The 18,939-nt window shown below is 41.5% G+C and overlaps 1 protein-coding gene across 3 annotated transcripts in view; it reads left to right on the top strand.

The window, feature by feature from the left end:
* Positions 1–12,025, top strand: part of TPST1 (tyrosylprotein sulfotransferase 1) — a 128,320-nt gene extending 116,295 nt beyond the window's left edge. For 2 of the 3 annotated variants that reach the window (XM_053555116.1, XM_053555115.1), the window contains exons 4-6: positions 6,034–6,084; positions 9,207–9,255; positions 11,464–12,025. In XM_053555116.1, coding sequence (XP_053411091.1) covers positions 6,034–6,084; positions 9,207–9,224 — 69 coding nt within the window. In that variant the 3' untranslated portion in view covers positions 9,225–9,255; positions 11,464–12,025. Of the gene's footprint in view, positions 1–6,033; positions 6,085–9,206; positions 9,256–11,354 lie in introns of all 3 variants that reach the window. The other variant, XM_053555117.1, reaches the window with a different exon arrangement.
* The last annotated feature ends 6,914 nt before the right edge of the window (positions 12,026–18,939 follow it).

The raw sequence follows: 18,939 nt of genomic DNA, 5'->3' as shown, positions 1-18,939 counted from the left end.
CTCAAGGAGTAGGGCGCTGGCTCCACATACTGGAGGTGGCAGGTTTAAACCCAGCCCAGGACAAAAACTGCAAAAAAAAAAAAAAAAAAAAGATATATACTATGATAACACTAATAAAAGAAAGCTAGAGACACTGTTTCTCAGTCAAAGCAAGAGATGACCGTTAAGAGAATGGAAAGACAAGCAACAGACTAAGAAGACGTTTGTAAAACACCTATCTGATAAAGGGCTCGTGTCTAAAATTTACAAATGTTGCTATACCAGGGTGGTCAAGTAGCATCTTATTGTCTAGCCTTTTTTGATACAATTGATCATTCCCTCCTTGAGATGTTTCTTTCACTTAGCTTTTAGGACACCACTTTTTAATTTTCCTTATATGTCATTGCCAGCTTTCTCTTGTCATCTTTACTGGTTCTTTCTCTTCTCCCTTAACGTTAGAAAGCACCCATATCTCAGTCTTAAATCCTATCTCTTCTCTATATACCCTGGACTGCTGAGTTGTCTCACCAACTATCAAGGCTTCAAATGCCATTTATAGGTTGATGATTCCCAAATTTACATATCCCAGTTCAGACCTCTTTCATTAACTCCAGATTTATACATTCCAGTACAAATTAGAATGTCCAGTACTTGACATTTTTATTTGTTGTCTGATAGATTTCTCAAGTTTAACATATCCAAAATTGAACTACTCATCTTCCTCTCAAAATCTGCTCTGCATAATGCCTTTCCCAACAAAGTTGGTGATAACTCCGTAATTTCAATTGGCAGTTGCTTAGGTAAAAAACCTTGACTCCCCTCTTGTCCCTAACATCCCAGGTACAATCTGTTAGGATATCTAGATATAATTAGAAAATAAAATCCACAATCCTACCACTTCTTTTTTTTTATTTTATTTATTTATTTATTTTTAATTGTTGGGGATTCATTGAGGGTACAATAAGCCAGGAATCCTACCACTTCTTAACCACCGCCACTGCTATCTCCTTGGTCTGAGGCCCTCATTATCTCTTGTCTGGATTACTACTATGAACTTCATACTTCTATCTTGGTCTTCTACAGTCTAAACAGATCAAGTAGGATGATTTTATTTTTTTCTTTTTTGAGACAGAGTCTGACTATGTTACCCTCAGTAGAGTATTGTGGCATCACAGCTCACAGCAACCTCTAACTTTTGGGCTTAAGTGATTCTCTTTGCCTCAGCTTCCCGAGTAGCTGGGACTACAGGTGCCTGCCACAATGTCCAGCTATTTTTTTGTTGCAGTTGTCATTGTTGTTTTAGCTGGCCCAGGCTGGGTTCGAACCCGCCTGCCTTGGTGTATGTGGCTGGCGCCTTTACCCCCTGAGCTATGGGCGCTGCCTAGGATGATCCTTTTAAAATGGAATTCCAATCACAGTATTACTGCAGTAGCTTCCATTTTACTACATTATTTATAAATTGCTTAATTTCTCTGTGCTTCAGATGCTTATCTGTAAAAGGATAATAATATCTACTTCAGGAGGTTGTGGGATTTGTTGAGGTGAATACATAAAAAGTACTTACTTGGGTGGTACCTGTGGCTCAAAGGAGTAGGTTACTGGCCTCATATACCAGAGGTGGTGGGTTCAAACCCAGCCCTCACCAAAACTGCAAAAAAAAAAGTACTTAATACCAAACTGGCATAGAGAATATAGTAAAGTATAGTTGCTGTTCATATGATTTCTAATTTGCCTCTCAAATCAGAAGCCTACTTCCATCTCCTTCAGTGCTTGGCTTCAGTACGTAGCTTGGCTGCCAAGCAGATCCTCAGTCTTTTAGTACCTGAGCATGTTACGTCTAGAAACACTGTTCATTTAACTTAAGGAAATTCCACTTCTACCTCTGCTGTTTTTATAAGCAATGTAGTTCTTGGTTTCCTGTGCTACATAGGAATAGCTTTGTCGGTGGAAAGTGTTATTTTTGTCAGTATTGTTTTTTCTAACTTTTGAGGCATTTGTCCCTAGAGAATATTAAAAGGAGGAAATCTCCAGGTAGCTTACCACTGATTTTTAGATTGAGCCTTTATGCAATATTTTTACCCTGACACCCCCCCCCCGCCCGCCTTTTTATTACATTTGTGAGATTGCATACTTAGGATTTTTTACCTTCATATAAACCTTATCTATCTGGAACTGTCCATACCTGGAAGGCATTTATAGTATTTAATATTCCTAATTTTATTTTCTGTCATGCCTTACTGGTTTTTGTTTGTTTGTTTTTTTGAGACAGAGCCTCAAGCTGTCCCCTGGGTAGAGTGTCGTGGCATCACAGCTCATAGCAACCTCCAACTCCTGGGCTCAAGCGATTCTCTTGCCTCAGCCTCCCAAGTAGCTGGGACTACAGGCGCCCGCCACAACGCCTGGCTATTTTTGGTTGAAGCCGTCATTGTTGTTTGGCAGGCCCAGGCTGGATTCGAACTTGCCAGCTCAGGTGTATGTGGCTGCTGCCTTAGCCGCTTGAGCCACAGGCGCCAAGCCGCCTTACTGGTTTTTATAACAAACCAAAAAGAGAAGGGACAATTTTATCATAAAGTTTGCTAAAAAGAATTGTAAGATGCAAAGAGCATGGTACGATGGAAAAGTGCTGGGCTAGGGCTTGATGCAAAGAGCATGGTACGATGGAAAAGTGCTGGGCTAGGGCTTTCTGAGTCTCTCACCACCACTGACTACCTGTTTGACGACCTTGGCTTGAGTTGGCCATTCTGCTTAAATTCTAGCATAAGCAACCAACTAAAAGAGAGGAGATAGGAGATTCAATATCTGTGAGGATGTGTGGAAGAAAAGAAAAGTTGCCTGGGAACCCCACTGACAGCGGAAGAGGAAGTGGGGCAGACCAAACTTGAGCTGGATCAGTAAAGTAGTAGTCAGGGCACTGGACCATGGGCCTCCGCAGCTTAAAAATAGACCAAGTTTTAGATGTTGAAGAAAATTAAAGAGGAAAAAAATGCATTCATTCTCTGAGTCACAGAAGTAATGAAGCTTTATTTACAAATGGATCAGTAAGAGGAGAAACTTCTTTAGGTTTGAGGCTTAGGATTCACCATTTAGATTTCTTTGTGCTCTGAGGGGCCATTCAGTGGCACTCTTTCCAGTAACTAGCCTTAGCTTCTTGGTACAATAGTCTTGTGTCCAATGTTATTAAACTTTCCTAAGGAACCCTTTTCCACTCTTGATTGACATTAACTAGTTACCATGTTTTTACTGTTGCAGTGCCGAAGCACACATCTCTGTGCCTGAACAATGTATGTATGTTTTCACAGTACATTTTAAACATTAAGCCACTAATTTAGTTTATTTATTCAATTTTGTAATTGTAGTGTAACATACATAGAGGAAAGTATACCAGTCATATCTCAATAAGTGATCACAAAATGAACGCATTCTCATAATCACTGCTCACATCAAGACATAGAGAATTAGAGAGGCCCCTGGAAGCCTCTCTCAGCCCCTCTCAAAAACCACCACCTCCCCCCTTCCCAGATTAAACAATGTCCTGATTTCTAACTTCAAACATCTGTTTCGCCCACTTATGAGCTTTTTTTTTTTTTCTGAGACACAGTCTCACTTTGTCACCCTGAGTAGAGTGCCATGGCATCACAGCTCATAGCAACCTCAAACTCTTGGGTTCAAGCAGTTCGCTTCCCTCAGTTCGCTTCCTGATGAGCTGGGACTACATGCGCTCACTACAATGCCCAGCTATTTTTAAAGGTGGGCGTCTCACTCTTGCTCAGGCTTGTCTCGAACCTGTGAGCTCAGGGCAATCCACCCACCTTGGCCTCCCAGAGTCCTAAGATTATAGGCATGAGCCACCACGCCTAGCAATCTTTATATATTTTTAATAAAGACATGTAGTATATTATTCTTTGGGATCTAGCTCCTGCTCCCCTCTTCATTATATGCTGAAATTATATTGTTGGTAATATAGCAGTAGTTCATTTTTTATGGCTGTATGGTACATCATAATATACATAGGCCACATTTATGTATCCATTCTAATCACACTATACAGTGCCACCTTTGTCATAAACCAGATGTCTGTATATGAGGGTCTGTTTTTGGACTCTTCATTCAGTTTCATTGATACATTTGTCTATCCTTGTGCTAGACCCCTACTGTCTTAATTACAGGTATATAATTAATTCCAGCTTATATTTCTAGCTATCTAACACAGATTAATTGTAGCTACATAATAATGTCTTGATATCTCATAAAATAAGTTCTCCACTTTGATCTTCTTAAGACTACTTTGGCTATTCTTTCCTTTGTGCATTTCCATATAACTTCTACAATCAACTTGAAATTACCCTTTACCCCTCCAAAAAAAGAAAGCATGCTAGAATTTTCATTGAGAATTCTTTGAAGAGAATAGACATCGTTACTATGTTGAATCTTATCCCTGAATGTGGTGTGTCTGTTTATTTTGGTCTTTAACCTCTCAATAATGTCTTATAGTTTTCTATGTTAAGGCCTTGCACATCTTTTGTTTTTTCTTCTGCATCTTTTATTAACTTTATTCTCAGGTAATTGATGGGAGATGATGTAATAAATGATATTTTATAAATTATTTACTCATTGCTAATATTAGAAAAATTGTGTTTTTTTGTTTTGTTTCATTTTTGAGACAGTCTTAATATGTCGCCCTCAGTAGAAAGCTGTGGTGTCATAGCTCACAGCAACCTCAAACTCTTGGACTTGAGCAACCTTGCCTCAGCCTCATGAGTACAAGCACCCCTCGTAATAACCAGCTAATTTTTCTATTTTTAGTAGAGACAGAGTCTCACTCTTGCTCAGGCTGGTCTCTAACTCTTGAGCCCAAGCAATCCACCTGCGTTGGCCTCCCAAGGTGCTAGGATTACAGGCATGAATCACTGCATCCAGCTAGTAAAATTGTCTTTTATAAATAGAAAATAGTAAGTTTTATTTATGTATTTATTTATTTTTTGAGATAAGAGTCTCACTTTGATGCCCTCAGTAGAGTGCTGTCACGTTATAGCTCACAGGAACCTCAAACTTTTGGGCTCAAATGATCCTCTTGCCTCAGTCTCCCAAGTAGGTGGGACTACAGGCACCGACCTCAATGTCCAGCTGTTTCCTTAGAGATGGGGTCTCGCTGTTGCTCAGGCTGGTCTCAAACTCCTGAGCTCAGGCAATCCACCTGGGCATTCCAGAGTGCTAGGATTACAGGCGTGAGCTACTGTGCCTGGCCTAGAAAATAATAAATTTTATTGATAAAATTTTGTAAGATTAAGATACATGTGTATGATTGAGCATAGTAGCTCACACTTGTAATCCTAGCACTCTGGGAGACCAAGGCAGGAGAATGCCTTGAGCTCAGGAGTGTGAGACCAGCCTGAGCAAGAGCAAGACCCTGTGCCTACTAAAATAGAAAAATTATCCTGGTGTTGTGGCGGGCACTTGTAGTTTCAGCTACTCAGGAGGCTGAGACAGGAGGATTGCCTACGCTCAGGAATTTGATGTTGCTATGAGGAGTATAAAGCCATGCCACTCTAGCCCAGATGACAGAGTGAGACTGTCACACATAAACACACACAAAAAAAAAAGAAAGAAAGAAAAGTAAAATTGGGTTAAATCCAGGGTTATAACCTCAGAGAATTCAAAGGCAATCAGGAGGAGCTTGCTCCTAAACTGCATTCATTGTTGATCACCTGAGAGAAATTACCTAGGGCTTGTTTTCTCTCTCAGCTAATATGATTGGAATTGGGAATGTCAGGAAGCTTTTTCCCCTCTTCAGGTATCCTAACCCCTCTCATAGCCAGCCCACATTTGTGAGCACTCTGGCAAACATGGAGATGGAGCCAAAAGGAGTCAGTGACTGGGGGTTTCCCTTAGTCCTGCCACTCTGGCTGCTCTTGGACTGACAGGCTTCTCCCTCATTCTAAACTTACCATGAATGGAGCAGTAAACCCATCCACTGTTAGGCATTGAAAATGTCCTGAAATGGTGATGACAGAACCTCTTTTCTTTAATTCATGCTGTACCTGCTTTGTTTTTCAGGTCTACAAGGGAGAATTTCAACTACCTGACTTTCTTAAAGAAAAACCCCAGGTACTGTATCTGCTTCCTCCTCTTGACTTATAATAGATTGGCTCTTGCTTTGAAGTAATCTTTTTAAAGAGAATTAAAAAGAAATGAGAAAACAAAAGAGAGTAATAGAAGAAAAAAAGAAAGATACACGTGTGTGCTGGTGGAAGAAATATTGGCCTTGTTGGTACTTGGTGATTTTGATAGTAATTTAACAGTCTTAATTTCAGAGAGGTCAGTGTTTTCCAAAACTAGGGAAATACCTTCCTATAACTAAAATCCAAAAGATCATGCACATAACATCAGTCTTCCACATATTATAAGAAGTGTGCTTTGGTGCATCTGCTCCAGAATTCTGATGTGTAATGTTCACTGAGTGTCTATGGATGAGAAATTAGAACAGTCCTCAGAAGAAGGACTGAGGAAGGATAGAACATATCAAGGAATTCCTGGTCTGTCCAAAAGACTCTGATCAACTGTTGGCAGACAGGGGCACAGGGCTCTGGCCTCAGGCTAGGTATGATGTACAATGTCTCAGAAACCTGGGAGGACTGGCCAAGCGTGGTGGCTCACCCCTGTAATCCTAGCACTCTGAAAGGCCGAGGCAGGTAGATTGCTTAAGCTTATGAGTTCAAGACCAGCCTGAGCAAGAGTGAGACCCGGTCTCTAAAAAATAGCCAGGCGTTGTGACAGGTACCTATAACACCAGCTGCTCGGGAGGCTGATGCAAGAGAATCACTTGAGCCCAAGTTTGAGGTTGCTTCGAGCTGTGATGCCATGGCACTCTACTGAGAGTGACAAAGTGAAACTTTGTCTCAAAAGAAAAAAAAGAGAGAGAGAAAGAAACCTAGGTGGATTCATGAACAGACTCACAGACTGTGAAAATTGGAGCCAGAAAATATCTAGGCATGTCAAATCAAAAGGGCGGTTAATAAATCTAAAGGGGTCAAGAAAAGGAATTTGAGACTAAGATTAAAGGGACACCCCTGCTTCATAGGATATAGGAAAATCATTACCAAGTAGATTGTAGACCTAAATGTGAAAGGCAAAATAATGAATAAAGGAAAACATCTTCATAGCCTTAAGAGGAAAAGATTTCTTAGGTCATAAAAAACACTAGTCATTAATTTACAGATGGATAATTTGAACTACATTAACATTGAGAATGTAGCCTGGGTACAGTGGCTCACACCTGTAATTCCAGCACTTTGAGAGGCCATGGTAGAAGAATCACAAGCCTAAGAGTTTGAAAGCAGCCTGGGCAACACAGCAAGACCTCATCTCTAAAGAAAATTTTTTTTGTTAATTAGCTAAGTATAATAGCCCTTACCTGTAGTGCTAGCTACTTTGAAGCTGAGGCGGGAGGATCACTTGAGCCCAGGAATTTGAGGCTGCAGTGAGCTATGATTATGCCAGTGCCCTCCAGCCCAGGGTAACAAAATAAGGCTATGTCTCAAAAGGAAAAAAAAGGGAAAGGCAAAAAATTGAGAATATTTATTTATTAAAATTCATCATAAAGAGATTAAAAGGTAAGCATTAAGTAGGAGAAAATATTTGAAACAGAGCTCATCTGTAGACTATAAAGAATTTCTACAAATCAATAGAAAAAGATTTTAAGATTGGACAAAAGACGGTGGTGCCTGTGGCTCAAGGAGTGGACACCAGCCCCATATACCAGAGGTGACTGGTTCAAACCCAGCCCCAGCCAAAAAAAAAAAAAAATCTACAAAAAAAGAAGAAAGAAAACCGACATTAAAAAGATTGGACAAAAGACTTAGTAGACACTTCAGAGCCCTTTACTATAGTTAATATTAAAAGGATCACACATACACATTTAGAAATGGGCCTGTAGGGGCAGTGCTTGTGGCTCAAAGGAGTAGGGCGCCGGCTCCATATGCCAGAGGTGGCGGGTTCAAACCCAGCCCCCGCCAAAAACTGAAACAAAACGGCCTGTAAAGGATTTTGGTTTGACTTCTAATGTATGAGAAAACTGAAGTCCCTCAGATTTAATAATTAGCTAGAATGGCTCCCAAAACTTAGGAAAGTGCTACACTTACAATTACCTTTTTATTACGAAGGATGCAAATCAGGACCAGCCAGATGAGGAGATAAGACATATAGGGCTAGGTCTGGGAGGGTCCTGAATACAGAGCTTCTGGACCCTCTCCCCGTGGAATCAGGGCATGTCATCCTCTTGGCACATGTGTGTGTTTGCTAACTACGAAGCTCCTCTAAACTTCCACACCGAGAATTTTTTAGGGGGTTTATTTATGTAGGCATGACCGAATGTATCATTCCTTGTGTGATTGAACTCAGTGTCCAGCCAACCTCCCTTCCCCAGAGTTTAGGCTGGTTGGAAGCCTCAACCCTCTAATCCAGGGGTCCTCAAACTGCGGCCCACAGGCCACATGAGGCAGTGTGATTTTATTTGTTCCCGTTTTTTTTTTTTTTTTTTTTTTGTAGAGACAGAGTCTCACTGTACCGCCCTCGGGTAGAGTGCCGTGGCATCACACAGCTCACAGCAACCTCTAACTCTTGGGCTTACGCGATTCTCTTGCCTCAGCCTCCCGAGCAGCTGGGACTACAGGCGCCCGCCACAACGCCTGGCTATTTTTTTGTTGCAGTTTGGCCGGGGCTGGGTTTGAACCCGCTACCCTCGGCATATGGGGCCGGCGCCCTACTCACTGAGCCACAGGCGCCTCCCCATTTTGTTCTTTTTACTTCAAAATAAGATATGTGCGGTGTGCATAGGAATTTGTTCATAGTTTTTTTGTTTTTTTTTTTTTAACTATAGTCCAACGGTCTAAGGGACAGTGAACTGGCCCCCTGTTTAAAAAGTTTGAGGACGCCTGCTCTAATCCATGGATCGTCTTCGTGGTAACCAGCCCCTGTCCTGAGCTCATCTCTTACCATAAACTCAGCTGTGATCCTAGGAGCTCATAAATAACAGTCATTCCTATTGCTTGGGAATTTCCAAGGATTTAGAGTCTTCCCCCCCACCCCACCTTCCCGGCCAGGAACCAGGAGGAAAGACCAAATTCTGTGAACAGAGCCTGCAGGCTACCCGCTGATGTTTCAGTTGGAGCTGCCATTCTCATACTGACCAACTTTTAGGACTTTAAAACAGCTTTTGCTTCCTTCAACAGACTGAGCAAGTGGAGTAGCGGAACAGGGAACCTCTTTTCACCACCCGAGGTGAGAGCTGGGAGACATTCCTGGGTCTTTGGATTTCCCACTTGGGCTCTTGCAGGAGGCAGTGTGGCCAAGGTAGAGAACACAGTTCTGGAGCCAGGCTACCTAGGTTGGAATCTTGGCTCTGTCACTTACTGTGCGGCATTGAGCAAATTATTTAACTTCTCTGTACCTTAGTTTCTTTATCTGTAAAACAAGGATCGTATTAGTGAGAGAGTGGTGGTAAGAATGAATCATAATAATGTCTACACAGAGCCTGCATATATTAGGCATGCAGATAGCATTCATTGTTATTTTCATTAGGAGGAGGGCTTTAAAATTATAAACTATTTTAGCTGAAGAGGATCTGGAAACCGTCAGGCCCAGCTGCCTGTTTGCTAATGAGGAAAAACTGATCCTAGAGAGAACATAGAGGTAGAGAAAACCCAGAACTAAAGAACACCGCATCCTGACTGCCAGCCAGGGCTCCTTCCATCCCACCACCCTAGCTACCTCACCCCTGTGCTGCTTCTCTGTGTGCTAGACTTCCAAGTGTTTCTGCACTGGTGGTGGTGGTGGTGGTGGTGGTGGTTTTTTAGTTTGCCCTTGCTCATTTTAATGTATTATGCCTTATGTTTATAACCTATGTGTCTCATTGTATCTAAAGCTTACCACGTGGATGAGGTCAGTCGTGCCTTCTAACCCCCCTTGTATATCTGTGTACATGTCCAGGAATAGCAGCTCATTAGTGGCAAACTGGTTTCTAAAATCTAGGTCTCCTGATGTAGCAGTTCAGAGCTCCTCGCTCCCAAAGTCTCGAGATTCTGTTCTGCTCTGAATGATATAATGATGCCTTTGATCCTTTGAAGCTTGAACAGCTTTCTAAAAATCTGGTATTGATTTCTTTCTCATATCTTTGCTGGGGCAGCGCCTGTGGCTCTAAGGGGTAGAGCACCGGTCCCATATGCCGAAGGTGGTGGGTTCAAACCCAGCCCCAGCCAAAAAAAGAAACAAAATGAGCATGTCTCATAGCTTTGCTTGCTGATTTTTGTTTTTATTTTTACTTTATATAATAATGTACTAAGTGTATACTCCATATCAGGCATAAAATACTAATATTTTATATTTACATATACATGTATATGTGACATAATAAATGGTAGGATATATACTACATGATAAATTATACATATGTGTATGTATACATATATTAAAAAATAATTTCATTTTTTCTAAAACCACTGGGCAGCAGGTAGTATAACTGCTGTTGTACTCGTGAGAAAACTGAGGTTGAATAATTTTGTTTGCTAATGGATAATAGACATAAGAAGCACATGAATGCTGCTACTATGTCATGTCAAAATCATGGATGGCAGCAAGTTAATAATAATAGGTTTCAGGATTGAGGTTGCCTTTTTGCTCAGGTGCAAATGCTCAATGTTAGACTTGTACTCCATGAGTGCGCATGTGAAGAGCAGTTATCAGATCAGGCCTTAGATAATTTTGTTTATCCAAAATGCTGTCAAAATTTATAGGTAATCTTACTCCCCCTGAAACACACATGCACACAAGGTCTCATTTCCTGACCATCTGTTTTGTAAGGTAGAATGCATTGTCAGTTGACCCCAGCCATCAAGCTGCCCCGCGGCAGCATTTCATCCCTGATCTCTTGTTGAGGCCTTATGGGTGCCCACATACAGTGAGAGGAGGACTCAGGAGAAACTGGGAAGATAGTAAAGTATCTTAATTAGATATAGTCTGTCTTCTTATCTTTTGCATCACTTTGGCATTTGAGTGACAGTCACTGTGTTCGCTAAAGCTTCCTTTGAGGAACCTTGGGATCCATTTTTTTCAAATAATAAGGAATCAGCATGTTGACCCCTGGACATTTGGTGCCCCTGCCAGTGCCCCCCACAGTAGCTTCAACTGCAGATGACAGTTGCAGTCATTTAGAAATGGGCAGTAGTAGCCTTTGCACTGGCCGGAATCTGCTTGTTTTGCACATTAGCAGTGACTTACAGGCATCTAAAAGGATCCCAGGCTGAGAGAAAGTGTGCCCTTTGAGTAGTCTTCTAAGGCTGCTGTTCTTAATAATTGCCATCTTTTCTGCTCTATGCCAGCAGGAGCCTGCCCTGCTTGTGTTGGGCCCCCAGCAGGGAAGGAGATGGTGATGGTACCAGGAAGATGGACTAGCACTGCACACCTGTAACCACTTTCTGTTTTTTGCCCTAGGAAAGACTGCTTCCTTTTTAATGGAAGGGAAATTTCTAGGACTGCAGCCAGTCCCTGCTGAGCTCAATGGAGTGTCTGCACTGTGGCCATATCTCTTCATTTGCCAATCTCCCCCACTAAGGGATAGAGGTGTCTGCACACATTCAGGCCTCCCAGAGTGATCTGCTTCCTGAGTCAAGAGCTCTTGACCCTGATTACGTGCACAGCCCTATGAGAAGGAGCCCAGAAGCGACACACGCGTGCTTTTTGTTAAAACTGCTCCTGTCCTCATCCTTTCTTACCAGATTACAAACTTTGTTTTCAAGGGGAGGGTTTAAAAATGGGATGCTGTAAGCGAAATTGGGCAGTTTCATTTTGGAATAGGTTGTCTATCCATGTTCTAATGTTTTGTAGAACACGTGTGCCTGTTTAAATGTATCAATGTGGATAATATTAAATATCTTAATTATTTAAGTAATTCATTGTATTGTTTCTGAGAAGTTGGGAAATTACTGTTATACATTTACAACTTAATGACTTTTGTATTTTATTTTTCAGAATAAAAGCTTTAAGGTGTGAAGCATTCTCCTAGTTACATGTTTTCATTAATGTGATTTCAGAGAAAAGCACAGACCTTATCAGATGGTGTTCTGATAAACCAGTTTCTTCATTGGGCTGTATTTTAGATAGTCCCTTCTAGGCATCATAGTTTTTTTTTTTGTTTGTTTGTTTGTTGTAGAGACAGAGTTTCACTTTATCGCCCTTGGTAGAGTGCCGTGGCGTCACACAGCTCACAGCAACCTCCAACTCCTGGGCTTAAGCGATTCTCTTGCCTCAGCCTCCCAAGTAGCTGGGACTACAGGCACCCACCACAACACCTGGCTATTTTTTGGTTGTAATTGTCATTGTTGTTTGGCAGGCCCAGGCTGGATTTGAACCCGCCAGCTCTGGTGTATGTGGCTGGCACCTTAGCCACTTGAGCTATAGGAGCTGAGCCTTAAAAACTTATTTTAACATGTTATTTCATCTCTGCCCCCAAATTTTTACCTACACATATAGGTCATATCTGTATCAGTAATAGTGATGTTTTCTACCTTGTCGCTCAGCCAGAAACCTAAGAGTCACACTTGATTTCATCCTTTTCTTTCTTTTTTTTTTATTAAATCATAGCTGTGTACATTGATATGATCATGGGGCATCATTCACTAGCTTCACAGACCGTTTACCAAGTTTCACATATATTGATTTCATCCTTTTCATCCCTCTTTTTATCCACATTCAAGATCTTAGATTCTACCTTTAAAGTTTTGTTGTTGCTGCTGTTGTTTTGTTTTTTGAGACGAAATATCACTCTGACACCCTGGGTACAGTGCCGTAGCATCAGTGTAGCTCATAGCAACCTCAAGCTCTCAGGCTTCAAGCAATCCTCTTACTTCAGCCTCCTGAGTAGCTGGGACTATAGGCACCCACCCAAAGCCTGGCTAGTTTCAGAGACAGGGTCTCACTTTTGCTCAGGCTGGTCTCAAACTCCTGAGCTCAAGCAATCCACTCACCTCTGGCTCACACAGTGCTGGGATTACAGGTGTGAGCCACCATGCCCAGCCTAAAGTATTTCTTGGATCTACTCACTTCCCTCCAGTTCCACTCCCCCCATCCTAATCTAAAACATCCCTGTCATCAACTAGGCTGTTTCAATAGATAACTTCCTAAATAATATCCCATTCTTACTCTTGCACCTCAAATCTGTACAGCACACAGGAGAATAATAGATTTAAAATACACATCTGGGGCTAGGTGCAGTGGTTCATGCCTCTAATCCTAGCCCTCTTTTAGGCCCAGGCCAGTGGATTGCCTGAGCTCCAGCTTCGAGACCATTCTGAGCAAGAGCAAGACCTCATTTTTAGCAAATAATCAGGCATTGTGGCAGGTGCCTGTAGTCCCAGCTACTTGGGAGGCTGAGGGAAGAGAATCACTTGACCCCAAGAGTCTGAGGTTGCTGTAAGCTGTGATGTCACAGCACTCTACCCAGGGTGACAAAGTGAGACTATCTTAAAAAAAAATAATAAAATACACATCTGGGCCGGTCACAGGGGCTCACACCTGTAATCCTAACACTCTGAGAAGCCAAGGTAGATGGATTGCTTGAGCTCAGGTGTTGGAGACCAGCCTGAGCAAGAGCAAGACCCCATCTCTACTAAAAACAGAAAAACTAGCTGGGTGGTAGTGGCTCACGCCTGTAGTCCCAGCTTCTTGAGAGGCTGAGACAAGAGGCTTGCTCAAGCCCAAGAGTTTGAGATTGCTGTGAGCTATGATGCCACATCACTCTACTTGGGGCAACAGAGTGAGACTCTGTCTCTTTTTTTTTCTTTTTCTTTTTTTTTTTTTTTTTGTAGAGACAGAGTCTCACTTTATGGCCCTCAGTAGAGTGCCGTGGCCTCACACAGCTCACAGCAACCTCTAACTCCTGGGCTTAAGCGATTCTCTTGCCTCAGCCTCCCGAGTAGCTGGGACTACAGGCACCCGCCACAACGCCCAGCTAGAGAATCTGTCTCAAAAATAAATTTAAAAATTAAACAATAAAATACACATCTGGATACGACCCCTCCTCACTTGAAACTTTTTTTTTTTTAATTTTTTTATTAAATCATAAGTGTATACAATGATATGATTATGGGGCATCATACACTCACTTCATAAACCATTTGACACATTTTTATCACAGTGGTTAACATAGCCTTTCCGGCGTTATCTCAGTTACTGTGCCAAAACATTTAACTTGAAACTTTTTAATAGCATACCACCTTAGTTACAGACCCCAGACTCCTGCCAGGATCCAGCACCACTCCCCACACACCTCCACCCCCATTGAAGGCCTTTCTTCCCCACCTCATACCTTGTGCTCTAGGCTTCTTAATTTGTGGAACACGTCAAGCTTTTCCTGCCTCTACACACCTTATTCCTCTCCTTCAAATGTTCTTTCCTCTGCTCAGCCTGAGAGGCTCATTCTCAGTTTTCTGTCTCTGTAAGTTTCTCTTCCCCAAGGAGATGTTCCCTGGCCCTCTTGAACTGAAAAGTAGATCCCCTTCCTGCCTATCTTCTTCATAGTACTTGTCACACTTTGGAGATTTTAATCTGTTTGTTGCTTTTTTATTGTCTTTCTCCTGTACTAGACAGTAAGTTCCTGGAAGACTGTTTTTTCTGGTCCATTTTTGTATCCTTGGCACCTAGCCAAGCATCTGGCACCTTCTAGGAACTAAGTAAAATACTTGGTGAATGATTAAGCCTCCCAAGGAACCTTCTGGAATACATATCACTTTACAGATGAAGAAACAGGCTAAGCCATGTCAAATACACAAAGACCAGATGTGGTGGCTCAGACCTGTAGCCCCAGCACTTTGGGTAGATAGAGGCAAGAGGACTGCTTGAGGTCAGTTCAAGACTGCAGTGAGCTATGATTGTACCATTGCAGCACTCCAGCCTGGGTGACAAAGTGAGACTCTTCTCTCAAAAAAAAGTTGAAAAATTAAAAAGTCTTCTACACAAGCTCCACCCCTGCACCCTCCACGAGTATCAATGTGGTAACCTGGTATGCAGGCCCAAACTTGGCCCTAATATCCTTCTTTCTACTACACTCCCCTGGCCCTGTCTCTTTTCATTTAAAATAAATGCTGTTTCCAGACCAATCCTATGTTCAACACTGTTTTAAGTCACTCCTTTGGTCAAAAACGTTTTTTGATTCTTTAATGCCTAACATCCAAACTATTCTACCACCAAAATTTTTTCCTTCTCCACTTACTACTGCTCCCAGGCACCTAGTCTTCAACCTGGGAAGTCCCATCATCTGTAAGAGTTCAGTTCTCCTAAGTCCCATGTCCTCATGAAGTCTTATTTAACTGCTGCAACCTCCAAATAGCAATTAAATCAGCGTCAACATAACATAATTTTTTTTTTTTTTTTTTTGTAGAGGCAGTGTCTCACTTTATCACCCTTTGTAGAGTGCCGTGGCATCACACAACTCACAGCAACCTTCAGTTCCTGAGCTTAGGCGATTCTCTTGAACTCAGCCTCCCAAGTAGCTGGGACTACAGGCGCCCGCCACAATGCCTGGCCTTTTTTTGTTGCAGTTTGGTCAGAGCTAGATTTGAACTTGCCACCCTCCGTATATGGGCTGGTGCTCTACTACTGAGCCACAGGCACCGCCCAAGATACCATAACTTTTTGTTTTGCTTGTTTCTTGTGTTAGTTTTATGTCACCTGCTTTGTGAGGAAGAGGTCACATAACCCTGTAGAGCGTATCAGACCAGGAGGGAGGAATAGCTTTAAACCATAACCCACCCAGTTCTCAATACATGCCTCTAAAAACATGTATAATTTTTATTCCCCATACCTGCTCACACGTGGTGAATCCACAGTTAAGGGCAGAAATGTACTACAGTACATTACCATCAGCCTTTTTTTTATTTTATTATTTATTTATTTATTTATTTTGAGACAGTCTCAGTATGTCGCCCTCTGTAGAGCACTGTGGCATCACAGCTCACAGCAACCTCAAACTCTTGGGCTGAAGCGATTCTCTTGCCTCAGCCTCCCAAGTACCTGGGATTTCAGGCGCCCACCACAACACCTAGCTATATTTTTGATGTAGTTATCATTGTTGCTTAGCAAACCTGGGCTGGGTTACAACCCACCAGCCCTGGTGTATGTGGCCAGAGCCCTAACTACTGACCTATGGGCACTGAGCCTCACCATCTGTCTTTTATAAAGCTGACTTTATAGCTCTGAGAGGTGATGATTTAATGGAATCAAATGGAACCCCCGTTTAACAAATGAAAGATGGCTAGAGTAAAATTCCAGAAGAGGTAACTGGGCAAGGGACCGGGGTAAACGTGGCCTGTGACTGTCGGAGGACTTCCTTGACCCACCATAGCCACAGCCACATCAGCAAATGAATCTGGAAATCCAGGGAGAGTCTAGTGTCCTCAGTGGAGTATGGAGAAAGCATTAGTTGTGAAGAATCCGTTAGTCAAGTAACCATTCTAGTAACATTTATCAAGAGCTGCTCATGGTCCCAGCCCTGGGCTAACCACTTTGCATATTTAAACTCATTTAATTGCCGGGCATGGTGGTTCACACCTGTAATCCCAGCACTTGGGAGGCCAAGGCAGGTGGATTGCCCTGAGCTCACAGGTTTGAGACCAGCCTGAACCAAAGCAAGATCCCGTCTCTAAAAAAAAAAATAGCTGGGCATTGTGGTGGGCACCTATAGTCCCAGCTACTTGGGAGGCTTAGGCAAGAGAATCGCTTGAGCCCAGGAGTTTGAGAGTTACTGTGAGCTGTAACGGTACAGCACTCTACCGAAGGTGACAAAGTGAGACTCTGTCTCAAAGAAACAAAATAAACTCATTTAATTTTCTTAATTACCCCTAGGGTAGGTACTCTTACTACTGATATTTTCCAAGATGATGAAACATTGGCTCAGGGAAGTAAAGTACAGTACCTTGTCCAAGATTGCAATAGCTAGTAAGTAATGGGGTCCAGAGATTTTAAATGCAGGCAGGCTGACTCCAGAGCCTGTGCCCTTAACTACTACTCAACTCTACCTCTCAATAATCATCTTTGTACAAGAATAGAAACTTATCATTAGTGTTAGTTAGTGTTGGGTGACAACTTTTAAATACCTCCTTTGTACTTAGTAATTTAGTATGTGTAATTGCGTGTGCCAAGATTGTTGCCCTGCAGACTTTATGATCTTGGTGAAAATCAAGAAAAATGTGCATAAAACTCTTCAAACTTTATCAAACAAAACTTATAGTATTACCTACCAAAAACTGGCTGGTAAGTAATGGATAAGAAATGGTATAGGCAAGATTCCATTCAGTGTTACCTCAAAATCTCTAATTTTTTAGGGAGCTATAAATCCTGAGACTATCTGGGCTTTTCTCTGGCATCAGTATTTTCAGGAGTGAGTTGCCTTTCCTGCTAGTTTGTCATTTACAGGACTATGAGACTGTGGCTTTTCATAAAATAGAGTACTCTTTTCAGTTATTCTAAGCTGGGCAAAGAGGTCATTTTTATTCCTTTTGGGTTTATGTCCTAACAAAGCAGTTTATTATTTGAGCACTGGAGTATGTATATGTGCTTAATAGTATTAGCAAAATAAATGACTTTGATGCTTCCTTTGGAATTTGTTGATTACTAAAGATCTAAAATTGAAATTTTCACGGTGAAACCACTCTTATACATGGTAAAAATGGCCTCATGGCCTTGTCTTAAGAAAGCTTAAAGTGCCCTCTGTTGGCCAAATATGGAATGACTGCAAATTATGAAAATGTTTTGAAGTCGAAAGAAATAAGGAAATACGTCATGAATGTGTTGAAATATATCCTGAACGTGTTGAAAGCTTTCTCTACAAAGATGTCCACTGCAACACAGCTTATAAAAACCCCAAAATGGAAAGAACCTAGTATTAGAGGGGATTGGTTAAATGAATTAAGGTATATCCACATAATAAAATGCTATTCTTTTTTTTAAAAAAATAGGCAAGCTTTATTACGCAGGAACTCACAAACTTAAAATGGCAATTGTACTTAACATTAAGTCATTAAAATGTTTAAATATCACATGACAGATATATACTAGTCCAAAATTCTGGAAAGTATTTAAGCAAGAAATAGATATTATTACTCATCTTTAGGCAGATATAATAGCATTAGTGAAACTGGCTCCCAGACAAGTATGCACCACTTGTTCCTGTGTCTTAGGGAAAAGTGGACATCATAATACAGGTATTATGATGCAGTGATTCATGGGTAGTTGCTCCTATTAATGCTGCTACGATTAGGATCAAATATTTTACACTGTGAAGGTGCCAAGGATGCTTGTCCTTCCGTTTGCTCCTTTAGGGCCATCACCCACAGTGTTGACATTGTACCCATTCATCCCCAAATGCAATACAGATGGTAATTTATGCCTCTTCACAAAGCAAACCACTAGAAATTCATAGGTGATACCCAACGTTGCTCTATAACTGATCTCAGATAATATGACAACATCATTCCCTTGGTCTTGTTATAGGACAGTTATCTCCCAAGTTTAGGTCACCTCTTCTAATGCCATGCCATTATCATAAGGCCTTCTTTTGATTCTGACTACCAACCAATCTTCAGAGCACATCAAAGTTATTGTTGGATCAAATCCAGAAGAATTCCAAAATAGCAGCGCAAAGAAGAAAGGCCCGCCTAAGCGCATAGAGGTCTTGATCATGCCAGACTCCAAGACACAAGAGCCACAAGGAACAGGAAATGGCACCAATAAAATACTATTCTAATGAAGATGACATAGAAAAATATTTACTAACACAGGAAAATGTTAATGTCATATTAAATGAAAATCTGAGGTACAAAGCTATTTATTATCCCATTTTGTTAAAGGATAGAAAAATAAATACAATCATTAATTTGACAGACAACTGAAAAAACATGTAGCAAAATGTTAGTA

The sequence above is a fragment of the Nycticebus coucang genome, chromosome 12 (assembly GCF_027406575.1).
Source record: "Nycticebus coucang isolate mNycCou1 chromosome 12, mNycCou1.pri, whole genome shotgun sequence".
In the NCBI taxonomy this organism is placed as follows: Eukaryota; Metazoa; Chordata; class Mammalia; order Primates; family Lorisidae; genus Nycticebus; species Nycticebus coucang.
Note: the sequence above shows the minus strand (reverse complement) of the source record. Positions and strands in the feature narration are given on the sequence as shown.